The following is a 21,559-nucleotide window of genomic DNA, read 5'->3' on the forward strand; positions in this document are numbered from 1 at the left end:
ACTCTTTTGGTGAAAGAAACATTTAATACATATCTCTGGCATTCTGAGGAAATATGGACCAAAAATGAAGAAATCAGTTGAGTTCAGACTGTGTGCTGTTTACAGGCGTTTTTCTTGATTATGCTCATCGTGGTACAGAGATAACTTTTATCAAAGGAAACGTTGAGAAACCTTGTAGTAAAGAGAAACCTGCGGCTACTATTTCACTAAAAGAACCTTTGAAAAGATCTAAAAAATTTTTATATCCCCATTCCGCAGTGGGGAAGTTTTTTTTAGGGACATGTGGTTTTGATTGAAAATTAACACTTACTACGATATAAAACGCAAAAAATATATATTTCAGTGAAAATGTGCTTGGCAGGATAAATTCAGCAAAGACTTTCACACTTACTTAAAAGCAACCTTCAAACGCCACCTTGGCATATCACACAGAACACTTTTTTTTACACTTTTTAAGCATGCAATCTACGGCTACTTTTGCTGTTCTTTTTCGTTTTTTATTAGCCGAGTCCGTCAAAACCCCTTTAACAAATGTTTCCAAATGTTTTTTCTTTGTTGAGAGAGCTCGTCGCCATGAGATTTTTTTTAAAGCCTTGTGTAATCTGAGAAGCTTAGAACAAAAATTGATTTAGTCATTAGTAGGGTGTGGCCTCTCTCTAGATTGCCATGGCAACCATGTCTTTCCCGAAAGGTTTGGTATCTACCTATACAAACAGCCACCATTATGCTTCGCTGTGCTGCTCGGAAACGCAAAATTGGCCTTAATTTTAGTCATATCGAGAGCAAATGCAGGGTTATGCAACCAAAAGTTTTTCAATGGTTGAGGCAAATAATCAAATATAGTTCTAAGGGAACATGGATCACTTTAAGCCTGACTGCGGAAATTCGAGAGGACCAAATTAATTCGAAATTAGTTTTTTCAAATTATTGACAAATGAAAGAATGATGTAAACACGGGTTATGATCAGAAACCGGTCGTTATTTCTTGCCTGGAGGGGGGGGGGGGGTTTAGAGGATTTTAATTGTATCACGAAAAATTTATCTGATCCTCCCATCAGGCTCTGCAGTATTCTTATGACCCCTCCCCCCCTCCATTGGAAGTTAATTGACAGCTAATTTTTGATAGTCCTCGCGCTTCTCTTGGACGTTTCTCTCGTGCGTGACGCAAGAGTTGTCTGTTTCCCGCGCGAGGAAACTAGTACGAGCCACCTTAAAGTTTCAAAAACAGAGGCATCGTAATGGCAATCACGAGATGAACAGGCATGGCTGGTTTGGATAACATTTGATTCACCTTTTCGTTTCCGCCGAAAATTGCAAAACTTTCACTACTTTTCTTCTGTTTACTGAGAATTTGGAAGCACGTCTCATCAGTCCCCTAAACTTCTAAAGCGGTAACTTTTATCGATTTATAATAATAAGAAATCCGATGGAATGCTCGGACGATTTGGGAAAATACTTTGCATTGTTCTATGTTTGTCTGTTCAAACTGAAAATGTTAAAACGGATAGATTCACTGCTTTCCCACTACTCACAGATTTTGATCTCTGTCAAATTTGAAAGGCAAAAACTGATTTCTCTTAAACTTAAAAAGTAGACTGGAGAAAATTAGAGTCCATGCTGTTTCGCTTTGAACTAAACATGCTGACTGTTCTCTCACTGCAAAAAGTTTCGTTGCAATAGGAGATTCTGTTTTTCTTTCTCAATACGGTAGAACCCCACTTTCGTTAACTCGAACAGGATCCGACTTCCCTTGGATTTGAAATCGGTTAACTTGAATAATTTTACTCATTCTTGGCTCAAATTTACCCTGATAACGTCGTTCGATGAACGTCAAAGTGTCAGAACATAGTTGATTGGCACGTCCCATCCTGTTAATCGCGATTTTTATGAACGTGGTAATATGAATGTGAACGTGACACACCTAGATGAACTATCTACTTTGAACGTTCTTATTCAACAAACGTATTGTATGAAAATTGAGCACGAATGGCATGTACATGATTCTTTATAAATTATCAACGGGATGATTGAAATTTCAACACCAATAATGATAGCTCGGACCTCCTCTGGCTTGTACCATTTTTTTCGTCTCCTTTGGAAGCTCGACTTGCCTAAGCTTTACTGTAGATTGGTAACTGGAACAGTTGTTAGAAGTATGAAATCACACATTTATTTAATTTATTCATCTTTACTGAAGTAAGTTGCCTGCCATGCTAGGTCGAATTGAAAACAAGATTTCACAAGTGCAACTTTATAAAAAGAAATATCAAATTACCGCCGGATACATATCATTTATGACAAATCGAATTCCGAAACGATTCTTGTAGTTTGACGTCGACTATTATCTGTTGGTTCTCAAAACATTTTTTACGGATAATCCATCGCTGAATATGGAATTGATAGCATCAGCGATGCGAAAATGGAAGAACGGAACAATGAACCACTAAAATTGAAAAATGCTCTTACAAACGTTTTCTTCAGGCTCTTAAAATGTTTTCAAAAATCTCAGTTGTGATCTTATGTAATTACTCTATAACTTGTACAAAAGACGTTTAGTTCAGATGTTTTCTTTTTCAGTTTGAGTTCGAACATTCTGGGGAATGTTACACGTATTTATTTAGCGTCAGTCGAATAATGTAGATTCAATTAAATTACATTTGAATTTCACGCTAGGTTAAATTAGTACTCGATAGTTACTGGATATGATAAATAAAATTCAGAAACGATTTCTGCAGACTAGTGCCGGCTCTTATTTGTTGTTTTTCAAGACATTTTGCAGATAAGATATTGATGATAACGACCTCGGTATGATCACTGATGCGCGGAAAGGAAGAAAAGATCGATGAACCACAGTGTTATATGTGACGACTTAAATTGCTCTTTAAAGCTTTTTCTTACCTTAAAATATTTTAAAAGTTTTGCTCGGAATTTTTTTTTTAATTTGAATTTGAACATTCTAGGAAATGTAAATCGTATTCAAATGACGTCATTTGAAGAATGTCGATTCCATTAAATTAATTAATGGTAATGCGTTGCCAGTAATTACTCGACTTGGCTAATACTGCGTCCAAATGAATGCTGGGATCGGCCGAGCCAGTACCAGGTCGTTCAGGCGGCATGTTGTCTCGCGCGGCCTCGATCTTTGTTTTATAAAATGCAGAGCCAGAAAAGCTTCCTTAATTTTCTTAAAGTTGTGTGTTTTCAAACCTTTCTTCTTTCCGTGATGGGCCGAGGAAATCGTTCATCTGTATGGGAATGTGAAAATGACCGTATTGTATCACAATAAAATTTACCTTATCCCCGCATAAAAATTTACAATATTCTTATGATCCCCACTCTCCTCATCAGCGAGAAACTGGAAGTCAATTTTATATAGCCCTCCCTTCATACTCTGTCGGACCCCCCTCAAAAACTAAACTTTGTGACTATAAATTCACAATTAGGTGTTTCTTAAAGTATAAGTATGTGACCGATAGTTTCAATTTTGGTCTAATTCACCTGTAAAGGCCCGTTGAATGCATGGTTTCAAAATCTGCTTCGACATGCACTTAACGCCTTGTTGAACCAAATGTTCGGTGCGTTTGAACAGGTCGTCCAACATTGTTGAAAACATAAAAAGTGTTAAAACTGTTAAAAGCGTGCTGAATAAGGTTTAAATCAGTTCAAACTTTCATTTAACCTCGACTCAAATTTTCCTTTATAAAACCACTTGAAGAACTTGTAAGGGACTCTGAAAGGCCTGGGAATAAATTTGTTTTTGCGTTCAACATTTGCTCAACATCCGTTTAACATTTCTAGAACGAATGTTAGTGAAATGTTAAAACCGTTTAAACGGGCCTTAAATCTCGCATCTGTTTGGATTAATGTGAGCAACTTCGAGGTTACCCCTCCCCCAATGAACCTTTCAGTCACTCTTACTTGTTACGAGTTGACTGTTGTTGGGAAGGGTGGGTGTATAGTTTCTTTAAGCCTGGCAATGATCCTCACTTTGATTAGCGATGAATTGGCAATACATTTTCTACAGTTTCCGCTTTATACTCCATCGGAGACGATTGTTCCTCCCTAAAAACCACGCAATCTTCCAAGATTATCCACCCTCCCCTCCCTTAGACGATGAGTGAGAATTGTCCCCAGTACCACTAAAACACTAAATTTCGTAACTATACATACGCAGTTATATGTTTCTCAAAGTCATAATATGTCGCCGATATCTTCAATTTAGTCTAATTCATCCCTAAATCTCGCGTTGGTTTGGATCAATGTGAGTACCTGAACAACTGCGCACCTACCCCTCCCCTAACCAACATTAACCTTAACTTCTCATCAGTCGACTGTTGTTGGGTTAAAGGAGGGGTAGCTGCGCAGTTGATCAGATACTCTCTTTAAACAAATAGTTTGTGTCCAGGCTCCTCCTCGAGCATAGGCCATTGACAATCTCCCTGCTCCAACTCGTACAATCCTGAGTTAGCCTACAAGGGTGGTCCATGCCACCAGATGTGGTCCCAGTATTTCCTCTCAGCCAGAACATCTTCCTGTGATGCGTTTTATGGGTGTCTTCTTGTCTTTTTTCCCTCAAAGATTCCATTTGAAGACTTGCCCTTTTAAAGATCGTGCAAAAACGTCATGAAACTGAACCCATCAATAAAGTATATATTTCTTATTCCTTTTTTCCTGATTCCATAGCGAACACAAACTTATCAGTTAATAAATACATACTACAATTTTCAGTTGAGTGAGAAGCGATAAAAGTTTGGTGACAAACTTTTGAGGTTAACATCATGTTGTTTTCATGGGAAACCAGCTCCATTTCCAGAGACGAGGTGTCGCTTGATTTCTTTCTTTGGCGGCCTTCTAAGTTCGGCCGTTAGCGACGCTAAACTCTTGACTAGTTATCAAACGAATATAATTCTGACGTGGCAACTTTACGGTCAAACCCACGTCCCCAAACCTTTCCCGCATCTAACTCAACTATTAATCGTAGTAAATGTTACACAAAGTTGAAAATTTCTAAGTACTCAATTGCAAAGAAGATTAATTAAGTTTTACAACTGAATGACTTGACTAATGGAGACACTGCCTTTGTATAAGGTCTGATTGAATATGGCCGCTCCAATGGAATATACTGAGGAGCAGCTGAATTACTACAGGATCTGTTACATTGTCACCGATGTGCTAACTGAAGGCCTTCGAACAATCTTCAAACAAGAATGGGACAATCGCTACAAGGGAACCCTGGGAGAATGGAAAGATGAACCGAAAAATGGAATGGACTTTTGGAACGGTGAGTCCCCACGAAACAGAAGTAGAAACGCCCGTCTCTTGACAACAATGACCAATGGTGACAGAGCGAAATGGGATTGTACCATGCTCTTTTATGCCATTCTTCATTCCGATTGCATCCGCGGTCTTTGTCCAACTGTAGAATCAAATGTGGATGACCTCAGGATATTTCGCAATGAAGAATTTGCGCACTTGCCACAAGGCCAACTCTCCAACACAGATTTTAGAGATGCGATTTTAAAGGTCAATACTGCATTTCACGCACTCGGGCTTGCGACTTTAAAAATCCATGAAATCCAAACTCAGACAAGTTTCCCAACGGAAGAGTTGAGAAATGTTCTAAAGAAAGTTGACAAACTCCAACAAGACGTCATAGAGAAGGAAACAAAACTTCAAGAAAAATACGAAGAACTTGTTGAAAAAGAAACACAACTCGAAGAAAAAGAGAATCAACGACAGACACTTGAAGAACAGTTGCAAACCGAAGTCTTCCCATTTTGTATTCTCCCTCCTGAACCCACACATGATGTCCTCCCTCGCAGATCGGAGGTTGATAAAATCACACAACACCTCAAAGCACTCAAAGATGACAACAATGACAGCTTAAGCACCTTGTACTTATCCGGGAACCCCGGAAGTGGAAAATCTCAGCTGGCCCGACTAGTAGCCAAGCGATTTTTCGACGAAGGCAAAAAATCTCCCTCTGCGATTTCATTTGTCATGACACGTAATGCCGAAAGTTCAGAAACACTTTTGGAATCGTATGTCTCCTTCGCTCGACGGTGTAAATGTCCAGATTACTCAGTTACAGACACTCGTAATTCCAAATATCTGAACGCAGACGAGAAAATTGCAATTCTCAATACCCTAGTAAGCGCGAAAATCGGGCTTTTCACGTCGTGGTTGTTGGTTGTTGATAATGTCACTAGTTTGTCTCATGTACACACTTACTTGCCAGGTCCAGGAAACCGACAATGGGCGAGGGGCCAGTCGCTGATAACAACACAAGACACCAACTCTATTCCTTTAGAAAGCTCTTTCATTCAGCACATCTCTGTAAGGAAAGGAATGCTACCTGATGATGCCAGCTCCTTGTTCAGGCTCCTTTCTGGTGTCACTGATAACGAGGTCAGAAAAAGAAATTGCACGAACTTTGGACTACCAGCCACTGGCTTTAGCCAGCGCCGCCATCTACGTAAGACAAGTTCGGGATAGTAAAATAGCTTCTAAATTCGGCTGGACTGACTTTTTAAAGAAACTTGAAAAAGGGCACCGAAGTAAAACTGAGAACATTCTTGCCGAGACAAACCCAAGTTACTCAAAAACAATGACCACAGCGACAACACTCGCCTTGGAAAAGATAATGAGATCCGACACAGTTGTAGATCACTTGTTTACTTTTCTCTCTCTTTGTGCGCCACAACCAATACTAAAAGATATTGTCGCCAACTACATTATGAAAATGGAAAAGGAATCGGAAGATAAAGATGCGATTGGAATAAAGATAAGTCGATGCCCATTGTTGTTGTTTGACGAAGAGGAAAGCGGTGTTTACATTCGAGTGCATGGAGTTGTCCATACGTTGTTAATTCAATAACAAAGAAATCTGCCAATGATAAGCAAATAAAATCCATACTAGGGGCTGTTTCATCCTTCTCCAAATTCGAGGATCTAGATTCTCTAGTTATTGGCACGAAAATTGTTCCTCACCTGGCAAAAGTGATTACAGAAGCCGAACGTTTGTTTTCTGAAGACGGAATATCTCAAGTTTCTCAAATTGATACATTGACTCTGGAGGACTATTCTAACGTCTTTACAATCCTTGGAATTATGTGCCGCGAGCACTCTCAATATCCAGCGGCGAGAAGCTACTTTACAGCAGTCTTAGCAATTGTCAAGTTGAGAGACCCAAGTAATGAATTACGAAATATACATATTTATAGTCACCTGGGTATTGTCCACAGCCACATGGGTGACCTAAAGCAGGCTAAAGATTGTCACGAGCGAGCGCTGGATGTTCGGCTAAAAAAGCTCGGACCTAACCATGTTGATGTCGCAGCGTCTTACAATAACCTGGGCAATGTCCACAGGCAGCTGGGTGACCTAAAGCAGGCAAAAGATTGTCACGAGCGAGCACTGGATGTTCGGCTGAAAAAGCTCGGACCTGAGCATGTTTCTGTCGCAAGGTCTTACAATAGCCTTGGCACTGTCCACAAGCAGCTGGGTGACCTAAAGCAGGCAAAAGATTGTCACGAGCGAGCGCTGGATGTTTGGCTGAAAAAGCTCGGACCTGAGCATGTTGATGTCGCAATGTCTTACAATAACCTGGGCATTGTCCACCGGCAGCTGGGTGACCTAACGCAGGCAAAAGACTTTCACAAGCGAGCGCTGGATGTTCGGCTGCAAAAGCTCGGACCTGAGCATGTTGATGTCGCAATGTCTTACAATAACCTGGGCATTGTCCACGAGCGGCTGGGTGACTTAAAGCAGGCAAAAGACTTTCACAAGCGAGCGCTGGATGTTCGGCTGAAAAAGCTCGGATCTGAGCATGTTGATGTCGCAATGTCTTACAATAACCTGGGCCTTGTCCGCCGGCAGCTGGGTGACCTAAGGCAGGCAAAAGACTTTCACAAGCGAGCGCTGGATGTTTGGCTGAAAAAGCTCGGACCTGGGCATGTTGATGTCGCAGTGTCTTACAATAACCTGGGCCTTGTCCACTCGCAGCTGGGTGACCTAAAGCAGGCAAAAGACTGTCATGAGCGAGCGTTGGATATTAAGCCGAAAAAGCTCGGACCTGGGCATGTTGATGTCGCAATATCTTACAATAACCTGGGCCTTGTATACGAGCAGCTGGGTGACCTAAAGCAGGCAAAAGACTGTCACGAACGAGCGTTGGATATTAAGCTGAAAAAGCTCGGACTTGGGCATGTTGATGTCGCAATATCTTACAATAACCTGGGCCTTGTCCGCTCGCAGCTGGGTGACCTAAAGCAGGCAAAAGAATGTCACGAGCGAGCGGTGGATATTAAACTGAAAAAGCTTGGACCTGAGCATGTTAATGTCGCAGTGTCTTACAATAATCTGGGCCTTGTCCACTCGCAGCTCGGTGACCTAAAACAGGCAAAACACTTTCACGAGCGAGCGCTGAATGTTAACCTGAAAAAGCTTGGACCTGAGCATCTTTCTGTCGCAATGTCTCATGATAACCTTGGCGATGTCCACCGACAGCTGGCTGACTTAAGGCAGGCAAAACACTTTCACGAGCGAGCGCTGGATATTAAGCTGAAAAAGCTCGGATCTGAGCATTTTTCTGTCGCCATGTCTCACGATAACCTGGGCCTTGTCCACTTGCAGCTGGGTGACCTAAAGCAGGCGAAAGACTGTCACGAGTGAGCGTTGGATATTAAGCTGAAAAAGCTCGGACCTGAGCATGTTGATGTCGCAATGTCTTACAATAACCTGGGCCTTGTCCACGAGCAGCTGGGTGACCTAAAGCAGGCAAAAGACTGTCACGAGCGGGCGCTGGATGTTAAGCTGAAAAAGCTCGGACCTGGGCATATTTCTGTCGCAATGTCTTACAATAACCTGGGCCTTGTCCACGAGCAGCTGGGTGACCTAAAGCAGGGAAAACACTTTCACGAGCGAGCGCTGGATGTTAAGCTGAAAATGCTCGGACCTGAGCATGTTTCTGTTGCAATGTCTTACAATAACCTGGGCCTTGTCCACTCGCAGCTGGGTGACCTAAAGCAGGCAAAAGACTGTCACGAGCGAGCGCTGGATGTTTGTCTTAAAATGCTCGATTCGGAACACGTCAATGTTGCAGATACTTACAAAAACCTGGGTGCTGTGCACAATTATCTTGGCCTCATTCAAGAAGCAATACAGTGTTATGATCATGCATTGGCGATTTATGTCAAGAACTTTGGCCTGGAGGATGACCAAGTGAGATTCGTTCAGGATGTGCTTGCTCGGCTACAGCAGGAAAGCGAGAGAACAAATAGCCTTTGACCTTTTTGTGAAAAGAAAATATTCTCGTAATTTTTAACTAGCCTGGACAACATTCTGAAAGTATAAACCTTAGCCTGGAAGGTGACGTGGTAAACTTTGTTCAGATTGCACTTGCTCAGCTACATACAGCAGAACTGTACATTAGTAACACAAAACGTTCAATAATCATAAACTCGTAATTTCTTAGGGCGTCAGGCTCGTTACTCGTAGTTCGGTAAAGATCAAATCGGATCTGAGAGTTCAAACAAAGATATCAAGGCTTCAGTCTACCATATACTTATAGAGGTTAAGTCAAGCAACACCAAATTGTGTTGCATTGTAATGTAGAAAATTTAAGAAACAACAGACAATTTTTCTGTAATTGTAATGTAGAAAATTTAACAACAGACAGTTTTTCTGTAAGCCAGACTTCCATCAATTAACATTGCATATGAAAGAGCCAATCAGAGTGCGGTCAGTTACCACATTCAAATCTCAGGGACGTTTGCAGGCTCACTCTTTAAACCGTAGCAACACTAGACTAAAATGGCAGATTATTTTAAAAAAATTGAAACGCGGTGCGGTTTTTCCCCTAGATTACGATACTAATAGAGAAATTAAGCTTCAAACTTTCGCCTCAGATGTCTCTCAAAAGGGGCACGAAATATCTTTTGCACACCATAGTTTCATCCTTGCTGAAATTAACCGTTCTCTTTCGATCGTCAAAATGCATTTTGAGTAAGTTTGTCTACATTTATATCGACACGTGAGCTGGGCAGGCCTAAGCGATAGTTTTTTTTTTATATTTTTTTCCCTAAAAAATTAGTATTAATGGATCACGGATATTAAGCGTTCAAATGTTTAAAAAGTGCACCATATCAATTAATATATATTGTTGCTATGGATTTATAGATGTCTATATGACATGCGTAGATGTTATTCAGCTCTGTTTATGTAATATAGGATCAGAATCTAACTCGCTGTCAGGATTTTTGCATAACGTGGAGACATCAGTTGTGATTGCTTAAAAAGTCGTCTGTTAGGACGTAGTATGTTTAATTTTTAGTTTTTAATATCCAAGTAATGCTTTAAAACTGAATTTTTTTTCATAGTCTAATTCATATAAATCATGAACAATAGTAGCTTTTTGCGTGCATTAGGTATTGTAATTTTATGATTAAAGGCGAAGAAGCCTACAACACTCTTCAACTATGTAGACTGATTATTAAAGGCGTTATGTAATGGCACTTCTGTAGTTGATGGCGTCGCGTTTTGGTGGTTGAAAAGATTTGTTTTTAGAACAATAGATAAACCTAATAGTTCTATTTTGTAAAAACCGCACAAATTCATAGAATCCACATGGCTCTTATCATACTCCATGTGTTAATCATTTTCGCGGCATAAACACGAGCTTGCTGATACACAAAATAAAGCAGAGGTGTAAGCCACCTCACGTAAGGGGCACAGAAATCCGTACATGTGAAATCCTAGCTACGCCACTACTTGCCAACCTAAATAGCCCTTGTTTCCATGAGCGTCAAAAAAGCTCTTTCTTATATTCGATGCCCAATCAACCAAGAAATGGTTTAATAATTTGTGTCTTGTAGCGCATTCTCTGCAGAGCAGTTGTACTTATTATAAGTTTGAGGTGAACAGAGCCTGACACCAGAGGAAGTCGGTTAGAGCTCCGAGGGACGATTGTCGCTCTTGGTTCGCTGCATTCTCCCGCGTGCATGTCTCCACTGACCTGAAAATGGCAAGTATCCTTCGCAGCCGTTCTCTAGCCAACAGCTGCTTCCTAACAAACAATATTCCTTTCCCTTTGTTTGAGGATATAGGCCCTTACAGATTGCTCTAGTAAAAGTGGCACGTTATTATTACTACTATTATTTTTCTTTTCTTGCTGAAGTTTCTTTAGACACTGGAAAGTCTGAAATTAAGTGAAATTCACTGACATCATGTTCGACAAGTCCATCTAAACAGATATCACGCAAGTCAACAAGTCTGGATTATATTCCGGGCCGATTTTTTGAGGTGAACATTGCACTTATCGCATTTCTGGTTTTCTTGCTTTTGGGAAACGGTTTTCAGATTCTAATCTCTAACTCAAAAATTTTTAAGAAGTTATCTTTGTCTTTACTCTCATTTTTTGTCTTCCCTTTTTTAATTCTGTCATTTTTTTTTCCATCAAACATATGAACAACTCTTCCTGGACAAATGAATAAAGGCTGATAGTTTCGAAAGAAACTGTTTGGGGCTGCGTCGGTGGGAGTAACGAAATAATTTGGATATATCAACAAAGTTGAAGTGGTAAATTGGCCATCGTAACGATTACAAAAAGCTGACGTTTCGAGCGTTAGCCTTTCGTCGGAGCGTTAGCCCTTCGCTCCCACGAAGGGCTAACGCTCGAAACGTCAGCCCTTGCAATCGTCACGGTGGCCAATTTACCACCTCAACTTTGTCGATATATCCAAACTATTTGAAAGATAACTTTTGTTCAAGATTTTTACGGCTTTCCGTGCAACCTAAGTGTAAGGAAAGTCCGCAGATTGCCATATGTTGCTTGGAATGATTAGGGAAATTAAAGTGTCTAGCGACTGGTTTCGATGTGTCCTTGTCATTCCTTTCCACGTCTCGACGGTGTTCTCGGAATCGGTCACCTAGTCTTCTGCCTGTTTCGCCGATGTATATCTTTTTGCAATAAGTGCAAGTTATGCAGTAGATTACATTGGCGGAGGTGCACATGAAGTGATCGGTGATCTTAATGGATCGTTTAGGTCCCGGTATTTTATCAGTGTTGTGAATGAAAGGACACGTTTTGCATCGTGCACGAGCGCATTTAAAAGTGCCTGGTTGGTCAACAGTCTGAAAATGACTAAAATTTTATCGTACTTTGAGCCCAGGTTTAATTTTCCCCTCTTTCCCCTTTGTACGGCGACGTGCTTTGGCAAGGGAACTGTTTTAGCTTTTTAATAGAGCATCAAAACTTACATGTAGAATTCAAACGACAGAAGTACAGTCAACAAGGCTGTCTGCAGTTTTCATATCCTTAATGGACCATGCCAATTATCTTAACTTCTAGCAAGTTGTCATACCGGGCTATTTTAGATCTCTTATATATTCAGGAACCAGTCATTAGCTGTAGCCCAGAGGAGGGAGTTGTAAAGGATTCTGGGAGATCATATGGTTTTCAGGGAGAACAGAGGGGGAATCAGCCGTCGCCGACAGAGTATAAAGGGGGAGAACTATAAGAATTGACTAGGGGGGAGAGAGTCAAAAGAATATTACAGAGCCTTACCAGGGATCAGGTAAGTTTTATCATAACAATCAAAATCCTCCCACCCTTTCCCCTTCCCCCCTCAGGCGATAAATGATGACCGATCCCAGTGTTCATTCCTCTGAAATATAAGCTGCACTGAGATTTTTGTCCAACCTCACCTTTTGGTAGTTAATCTTAAAAGAACGAAAAGTTTTCATTAAAAATGTCGGAAATTTTGAAATAAAAGGGGGGTCCCGGAGCTCTCTTAGGAACTGCAGTACTCATATGACTTCTAGAATATCTTGACAATTGTATTTACGAGTACACGCTACGCTTGCGTTTCCGAAAATTGTTCCTTTTCCTTCGCTAACAATTGGACTTTAAATATATTTGAGGGAAGAATGACATTGCTCAGTTTCAAGAAAGAGAAAAAAGTTAATGGGTCGCCTTGCTCGTTGGTGAGAAAATGCCGACTTACTTCTGGTGAGTTCCGAAGATGGAGAAAAAGCAGCAACCTTTTAATGCGCGTGCGCTAGTTATGTGTCAAGTTATGCGCAGGAAGGGCGTGCCATGCAATACTATGGCACGTCTTTCAAACGTTACCATTAGGAACAGCTGGAGTGGCGACATTCGAGGACAGATTTTCTCGAAGGAGGTGAGACTCCCATACAAGTACAAGGTAGATGACTATATGATGAAAAGAAAACAAATCAGCGGATTTTGTTTCGTTAACCTCCGTGTTCGATCAAACCTTCCCTGTCTTTGGGCTATCCTGGTTCATCTCTAGGTTCATATCTCGGAAATTACTACTCTTTCGAGAGGATATTTGACTTGAATCATACCCGAAAAACAACATTGCAAGGTTTTTAATTGTAACTGAATATCCGATGATAAAACCTTGTGTATTGCTCTACTCCCTATGTCCCTTTTTCCCTCTTCCACCACTAGTCCCCCCCCATTCCCAAACTAGTCTGCATTCTCCTTTTCTTCAACGTTTTATTTACACTTCTTCATGCGTATCATCCACCAGACCATCAAGAAAAAAGAGAGGCATGGTACGTTTTGGATCATGAACAAGCTTATGAAATCAAGTTCACAAATAAATTAAACTTTCGAAAGACCATCACTGCAAACATACTATTGAGTGGGAAAGTAAGAAATAATAAAACAATCCACAAAGGAGAGAAATTGTAAAGCAAATTCTAATATCGTTATTGGAGGAGGATAAACAGTTGTCGGCAGAACATCACGCACAATAGTATTGCCTGGAAACGAAACGTGCTTTCTTGAAGTTTTTCAGAACTAATCCTGATAGAAAGGCATTTCAAATTCCAGAGGCACCCTGCGCTTTAGGGTTTCAAAATCACGAGCTTTCATAAAGCCATGGAGATTAAAGGAAGCGTGCACCACAAGAAAAGGTGACTGAAGCTTAACACTTTCTGGGTAACCAAATCAGATATCATACAGCTTGCCACCTAAAGTTCTCCCCAATGGCATGGATAAATTATCATACAGCTTGTCAACTAAAGTTCTCCCCAATGCTATGGATAAATTATCATACAGCTTGTCAATTAAAGTCCTCCCCAATGGTATGGGATAAATTATCATACAGCTAGTCAACTTAAGTTCTCCCCAATGGTATGGATAAATTATCATACAGCTTGTCAACTAAAGTCCTCCCCAATGGTATGGATAAATTATCATACAGCTTGTCAACTAAAGTTTTCCCCAATGGTATGGATAAATTATCATACAGCTTGTCAACTAAAGTTCTCCCCAATGGTATGGATAAATTATCATAGAGCTTGTCAACTAAAGTTCTCCCCAATGGTATGGATAAATTATCATACAGCTTGTCAACTAAAGTTCTCCCCAATGGCATGGATAAATTATCATACAGCTTGTCAACTAAAGTTCTCCCCAATGCTATGGATAAATTATCATACAGCTTGTCAATTAAAGTCCTCCCCAATGGTATGGATAAATTATCATACAGCTAGTCAACTTAAGTTCTCCCCAATGGTATGGATAAATTATCATACAGCTTGTCAACTAAAGTCCTCCCCAATGGTATGGATAAATTATCATACAGCTTGTCAACTAAAGTTTTCCCCAATGGTATGGATAAATTATCATACAGCTTGTCAACTAAAGTTCTCCCCAATGGCATGGATAAATTATCATACAGCTTGTCAACTAAAGTTCTCCCCAATGGTATGGATAAATTATCATACAGCTTGTCAACTAAAGTTCTCCCCAATGGCATGGATAAATTATCATACAGCTTGTCAACTAAAGTTCTCCCCCTGCAATGGTATGGATAAATTATCATACAGCTTGTTAACTAAAGTTCTCCCCAATGGTATGGATAAATTATCATACAGCTTGTCAACTAAAGTTCTCCCCAATGGTATGGATAAATTATCATAGAGCTTGTCAACTAAAGTTCTCCCCAATGGCATGGATAAATTATCATACAGCTTGTCAACTAAAGTTCTCCCCAATGGTATGGATAAATTATCATACAGCTTGTCAACTAAAGTTCTCCCCAATGGCATGGATAAATTATCATACAGCTTGTCAACTAAAGTTCTCCCCCTGCAATGGTATGGATAAATTATCATACAGCTTGTTAACTAAAGTTCTCCCCAATGGTATGGATAAATTATCATACAGCTTGTCAACTAAAGTTCTCCCCAATGGTATGGATAAATTATCATAGAGCTTGTCAACTAAAGTTCTCCCCAATGGCATGGTTAAATTATCATACAGCTTGTCAACTAAAGTTCTCCCCAATGGTATGGATAAATTCTCATACAGCTTGTCAACTAAAGTTCTCCCTAATGCTATGGATAAATTATCATACAGCTTGTCAACTAAAGTTCTCCCCAATGGTATGGATAAATTATTATACAGCTTGTCAACTATAGTTCTCCCCAATGGTATGGATAAATTATCATACAGCTTGTCAACTAAAGTTCTCCCCAATGGTATGGATAAATTATCATACAGCTTGTCAACTAAAGTTCTCCCTAATGGTATGGATAAATTATCATACAGCTTGTCAACTAAAGTTCTCCCCAATGGCATGGATAAATTATCATACAGCTTGTCAACTAAAGTTCTCCCTAATGGTATGGATAAATTATCATACAGCTTTTCAACTAAAGTTCTCTCTAATGGCATGGATAAATTATCATACAGCTTGTCAACTAAAGTTCTCCCCAATGGCATGGATAGATTATCATACGGCTTGTCAACTAAAGTTCTCCCCAATAGTATGGATAAATTATCATACAGCTTGTCAACTAAAGTTCTCCCCAATGGCATGGATAAATTATCATACAGCTTGTCAACTAAAGTTATCCCCAATGGCATAGATAAATTATCACACAGCTTGTCAACTAAAGTTCTCCCCAATGGTATGGATAAATTATTATACAGCTTGTCAACTATAGTTCTCCCCAATGGTATGGATAAATTATCATACAGCTTGTCAACTAAAGTTCTCCCCAATGGTATGGATAAATTATCATACAGCTTGTCAACTAAAGTTCTCCCCAATGGCATGGATAAATTATCATACAGCTTGTCACCTAAAGTTCTCCCTAATGGTATGGATAAATTATCATACAGCTTTTCAACTAAAGTTCTCTCTAATAGCATGGATAAATTATCATACAGCTTGTCAACTAAAGTTCTCCCCAATGGCATGGATAGATTATCATACGGCTTGTCAACTAAAATTATCCCCGATGGCATAGATAAATTATCATACAGCTTGTCAACTAAAGTTCTCCGCAATGGTATGGATAAATTATCATACAGCTTGTCAACTAAAGTTCTCCCCAATGGCATGGATAGAGTATCATATGGCTTGTCAACTAAAATTATCTCCGATGGCATGGATAAATTATCATACAGCTTGTCAACTAAAGTTCTCCCCAATGGTATGGATAAATTATCATACAGCTTTTCAACTAAAGTTCTCTCTAATGGCATGGATAAATTATCATACAGCTTGTCAACTAAAGTTCTCCCCAATGGCATGGATAGATTATCATACGGCTTGTCAACTAAAATTATCCCTGATGGCATGGATAAATTATCATACAGCTTGTCAACTAAAGTTCTCCCCAATGGTATGGATAAATTATCATACAGCTTGTCAACTAAAGTTCTCCCCAATGGCATGGATAGAGTATCATATGGCTTGTCAACTAAAATTATCTCCGATGGCATGGATAAATTATCATACAGCTTGTCAACTAAAGTTCTCCCCAATGGCATGGATAAATTATCATACAGCTTGTCAACTAAAGTTATCCCCAATGGCATAGATAAATTATCACACAGCTTGTCAACTAAAGTTCTCCCTAATGGTATGGATAAATTATCATACAGCTTGTCAACTAAAGTTCTCACCCCTCCCCCCCCCCCTGGCAATGGTATGGATAAAAGGCGAGGCGTCTCTAAGAGGAGGAGTTCTTAGGATTCGCTTGAGATTCTCTTACCAAAGAGAATTCGAAAGTTATAGCTTGTAGTCTTATTTTTTTATATCATTCATACCCCAAATGACACATTAGTGTGACCTCCCCCATCCCCGCACTTCTTATGACCTTGGTGGATATTTTTCTTACAGCTTGTCTGATTAAGTGCCAAACATACAGTTTGGCAGGTCATTATTAGCCTACAGTAAAAAGTGTCCCTTCAAGAAACTTACAACGTGGTTGCGATAAAAAAAAAATTGAAAAAAAAAAAGCCACAATCATCTCAATTAAAATAACACTTTTAATGATCTCCTTCATTGAAAAGCTCTAAATCTACAGTCATCAAACAACCCAATGAAAAACAAGAAATGAAAACAACTACGTTGGTGCTAACTGCAATTCCCTCTAAAAACCAACCAAAAATCAGGCTGAAACTGTCAAGGTAAATTGCGCCTGATGGAGAAAACAAAGGAAATGAGCATTGCAGAGCAAACAACGGTAACAATTATAGATAGCAAAGAGAATATGAAGTACGTATGATGCACGATCCTCGCAGTAGAGAGCGCTATTTATGCAATAGCGAAAATCAGACCTGAAAAAAAATCAGGCCTGTAAGGGATTCGAACCACTGTCCTCTGCGATACTAGTGCAGCGCTCTACCAATACGTGCATCATACGTATCTATAACTGCAGTTCAAAATATATGAACTTCATATCAGAATATGAGGTGAAAGAACTTATCCCTCAAACATACCCCTCTTTCAATAAAAACGTTTTTAAATCCAACTTTAGTACTCGTTCCTGCGGCGCGACTAATTTGAGAACAACAGCTGATTGGCTAACGGTTCTACGGTGAAATATACTGTGTGATGTTTGGAAACCTGCCGTTTGGGGTTTGTAGTGTTCTATATATTTAGCCTTGTATCCCATACACTCCCATCAGTGACCAAGACAGAATTTCTCCTTACAACATCAAAACTATATCAAGCAGACAAGTAATGAGAATAAAGGAAAAAAATCAATTAAGGATCTTGAGTTGATCCAACAACAAATTCTCCAAACTAAGATCATAAGAATTGTATGGCAGACAGTAAGGAGAATAACTAATGAGATCAAACTAACATCATAAAAATTGTATGGCAGAAAGTAAGGAAAATTACTGATTAGATCTTGGGAGTTCATGGGATACATGTCAAGGTCAAGGTCAATATCAAGGTCGATGTCAGGGTCAATGTCACTTGAAGGGTTTGAATATATTACTTTAGACCGCCGCCTGGTTAGCTCAATTGGGAGAACGCCGGACTGCTGTGCGGGAGGTCGAGAGTTCAATACCGGCCGGACCAACACTCAGGGTCTTAAAATTAACTGAGAAGAATATGCTTTCTTTCTTTAACATCAAGAAATGGTTAGATATTCTAGTCTTCTCGGATAGGGACGAATAAATGGAGGTCCCGTCTCCTGCAGGGTTAGGGGCAGGAGACGTTAATTTCCCACGCACGAGATTACTGTGTGATGGATGTCCTCCCCGGGGGTGGGTTGGGTGGGTATACAGCGCTTTGGACAATTAGTGGATTTTAGCGCTATATAAATACAATTATTATTATTATTATTATTATTATTATTATTATTAGGTGAACTAGATCACACAACAAACTACAACACTCCCACCTTATTGGCTCAAAGGTTGTTGAATTTTTTATGACATGTTCCTCTGTTATTTAAACTCTTACCTTTACAATTTGTGATCCTAGCTCATCATCTTCTGGATTACTCCTCTCATTGAAGCAAAACTTAGCTGTCTTTTCCCAGTCCAAGTCTTTGATTTTACTCTCAGCAAGACACAGCCACAACTGACAATAAATTTTTTTATTTATTACAAAAGATGTTATTCTCTTTATATGGATTACATCACAATCACCACCCAAACATATTTCCTAACTGTAACACTCATGCACCATAATACTCATGGATGAGAGAAGAGGAGAGAAATATCCCAACAAAAACTAGACTAAGGATTTGATCATGATAAACCAGAAAATGAACAAAACACTTTGATGAGTCATTGAAAAAAATGGCATAACTTGAGAATAGCACATTTAGGAAGTTCAATGGCATCTAAATTTGGATAAGACTAAATATTCCTTCAGTCCAAAGCAAGGGAAAAGATGAGCAATTTCATCTTTGACATGTAGAGCTACATGTAAATATTAACAGCAACACTTTTGACATTACACAATGCACACTTTTCATTGCTTAAAGTAGACACTGGCAGAAAGTTTATTGCCCTTCTTTTGAAAGAGAAAGAAGGATTGAAACAATTTTAACATATCTACTCTACCAAAATTGATCCAAATGCATTGAAAAAGATCTTTTGATTATTGTGGGACAAATTTCAAGTAAGAACATGATTAATTTACCATGGAGAGAACTTGATACCAAAGATCAACTTACCCTTCTTCTTCACTGTGCGGGCACACCTTCTTTAAGTCTGGCAATTGCTTTGAATGCAGCAAGCCACTGTCAAGAAAAAACTATCCCTGTTTATACAAGAAAACCACTAAAGAAAACTGTCACAAAAAGTAGTCATTACTAACGTGTTTAAATGCCTTCTTTCCAGACTGAGGGATGAAGGAAAATCTGATTTTTGTATCCACACCTAAAGAGAGACAAGTAGTAATCCACTTTTTGATCATTTTAAGCTTTAATTATGTAGACCTGCATAACATTAGACATTAATTTTTTTTCCATTCCATGTTAACATTCGATGGCTCAACCACACATTACAAAGATTGGAGCCTAAAGTAAATGAAATTTCCATTTTTTTTAGGTGAAAATTTGTCTCACAAAACACAAAAAATTGCTCATCCTCAAAATTGTAGTCAATTTGCAACATGGCATCTTTGACACTTGTCAAAGTTTGAAACTGGTTACATTTGATATCAAGTTTCAAAAAATCTCTGTAGTAATTCCCTAAACCTACACATTTTATTTGAAGAAATGAATCCTACTCTCAAAAATTAGATGGCAATTTGCAATAAGTGAGAATTGACACACTGAGTCAAATACAACATTACCACAAATGCACAGTGTATTTGATATTACCTTATATCAATAAGAACAAAAAAACCAGAATGTGCTAGGAAGTAATGTAGCATAACTATAATTTGACAATGGTTACAGGTATGCCCTCTATTTTATACAATACATGTGTAATACATCATGTAGTGTCATAATCAGGTAAAGAGAGGATTAAAGAAGTCTCCATGTTTTGATCGAACTATTCACAGAAATTCACTTTCTCTGTTAATACTAACTCATCATAATGTGCAGATGATAAGCGAGAAACAGAATGAGAACATGTTACAATCATATGCTTCTATGCCATCACAAATACTTTATAAACAATATCCTTTAGCATACATTTAATATTTCTACTGATCACACAGCAATGCAAGTTAAATGTATGACCCACCAAAATAAGGTTTTGTCACTAAAAGTTCAAATTGCTTAAAAAAGTCATAACTACATCAGCTTTGCTGTGATTTTCTAATTATTTAATGAGCCTTTATACATGATATAATAATTATTCAACTTGTCACTTTGCTACATCTGATTTCACCAGACAATGTCGCAAGTTACCAATTAAAAATTGTCAAAACATGACAAGTGCCATCATTAACTAATGCAAAAAAATTAAAATTACAAAATGCAATTTTAAGATGACACAGAAGTAATTCAGTATTTCAATAAGAAACTGCATTGTGAGAAGTCCCTGTAGAAGCTAAAAAAATAATGATTTCTTATTCAAGCTGCTGAACAAAATAATTTTCTACAATTCCACACCAAGCTTGGTTACTGACAATCAAGAACACCAATTATTTGGACCACTTCTACATTTTGATTTACCCAAGTATAATTCAAGGAGAAAATTGCATTTTCAAAGAGCTGATCAAATTTTCTCTGGGCAAATGGAAGACTTGCCAATATCAATTTATAACTAATGAAATTTCACTGAACTCAATACAGCTGTATCACGACAACTGTGGTTGGATTTTCCTAAGAACAGGACAGAGCTTCAGGGCAAATGCAATATCACAAGAGACATTCTACTACAACATATTTCCTAATTCCTTGAATATTGTGTATCTGGTCTGCTCAGTGCAGATCTTCATTTTAAGAAGAACCAGCTGTGTAGCAAAAATCAAATGAATGTGCTGAAAATGACATGCCTGTCTAAAATGTCTGTGTCCTAGAAGCTTCTGGCAAACTTGATAACTAAGCTTGTCAATGTTATTCCAATAACTTGATTGCAATTTAATAATTTTCAAATTGTAGCCCTTAAAAACAGGTGCAAATCTTGACAACTTAGCAAAATTTGCATCTAACACTAATTTTTCTCTTTTTGGTGAAGAATGTTTAAGTTGGTGCCAATTTGAAATTGTACAATTTCTTGGTTACTAAGGGCTCAGTGGATAATTAGAATATTTATAGTGATCTCAAAGCTTACAGTAGTAACTCTTTGTTCTATTCAGATAGAATCACC

General features: G+C 38.8%; 1 protein-coding gene and 1 pseudogene across 1 annotated transcript in view; one reads left to right on the plus strand and one right to left on the minus strand.

Annotated features, from left to right (window-relative positions):
- LOC148730299 (TBC1 domain family member 30-like) overlaps positions 1–21,559 on the minus strand; it is a 61,152-nt gene that overhangs the window by 37,696 nt on the left and 1,897 nt on the right. The window contains exons 4-6 of the mRNA XM_088761772.1: positions 19,611–19,672; positions 19,468–19,533; positions 18,747–18,866 (exon numbers count right to left, since the gene is read on the minus strand). Of these exons, the coding sequence (XP_088617898.1) occupies positions 19,477–19,533; positions 19,611–19,672 (119 nt within the window). The 3' untranslated portion in view covers positions 18,747–18,866; positions 19,468–19,476. The remainder of the gene's footprint in view (positions 1–18,746; positions 18,867–19,467; positions 19,534–19,610; positions 19,673–21,559) is intronic.
- Positions 5,080–10,522, plus strand: LOC148730301 (uncharacterized; annotated as a pseudogene).

The sequence above is a fragment of the Stylophora pistillata genome, chromosome 5 (genome assembly GCF_964205215.1).
Source record: "Stylophora pistillata chromosome 5, jaStyPist1.2, whole genome shotgun sequence".
Taxonomy (NCBI): domain Eukaryota; kingdom Metazoa; phylum Cnidaria; class Anthozoa; order Scleractinia; family Pocilloporidae; genus Stylophora; species Stylophora pistillata.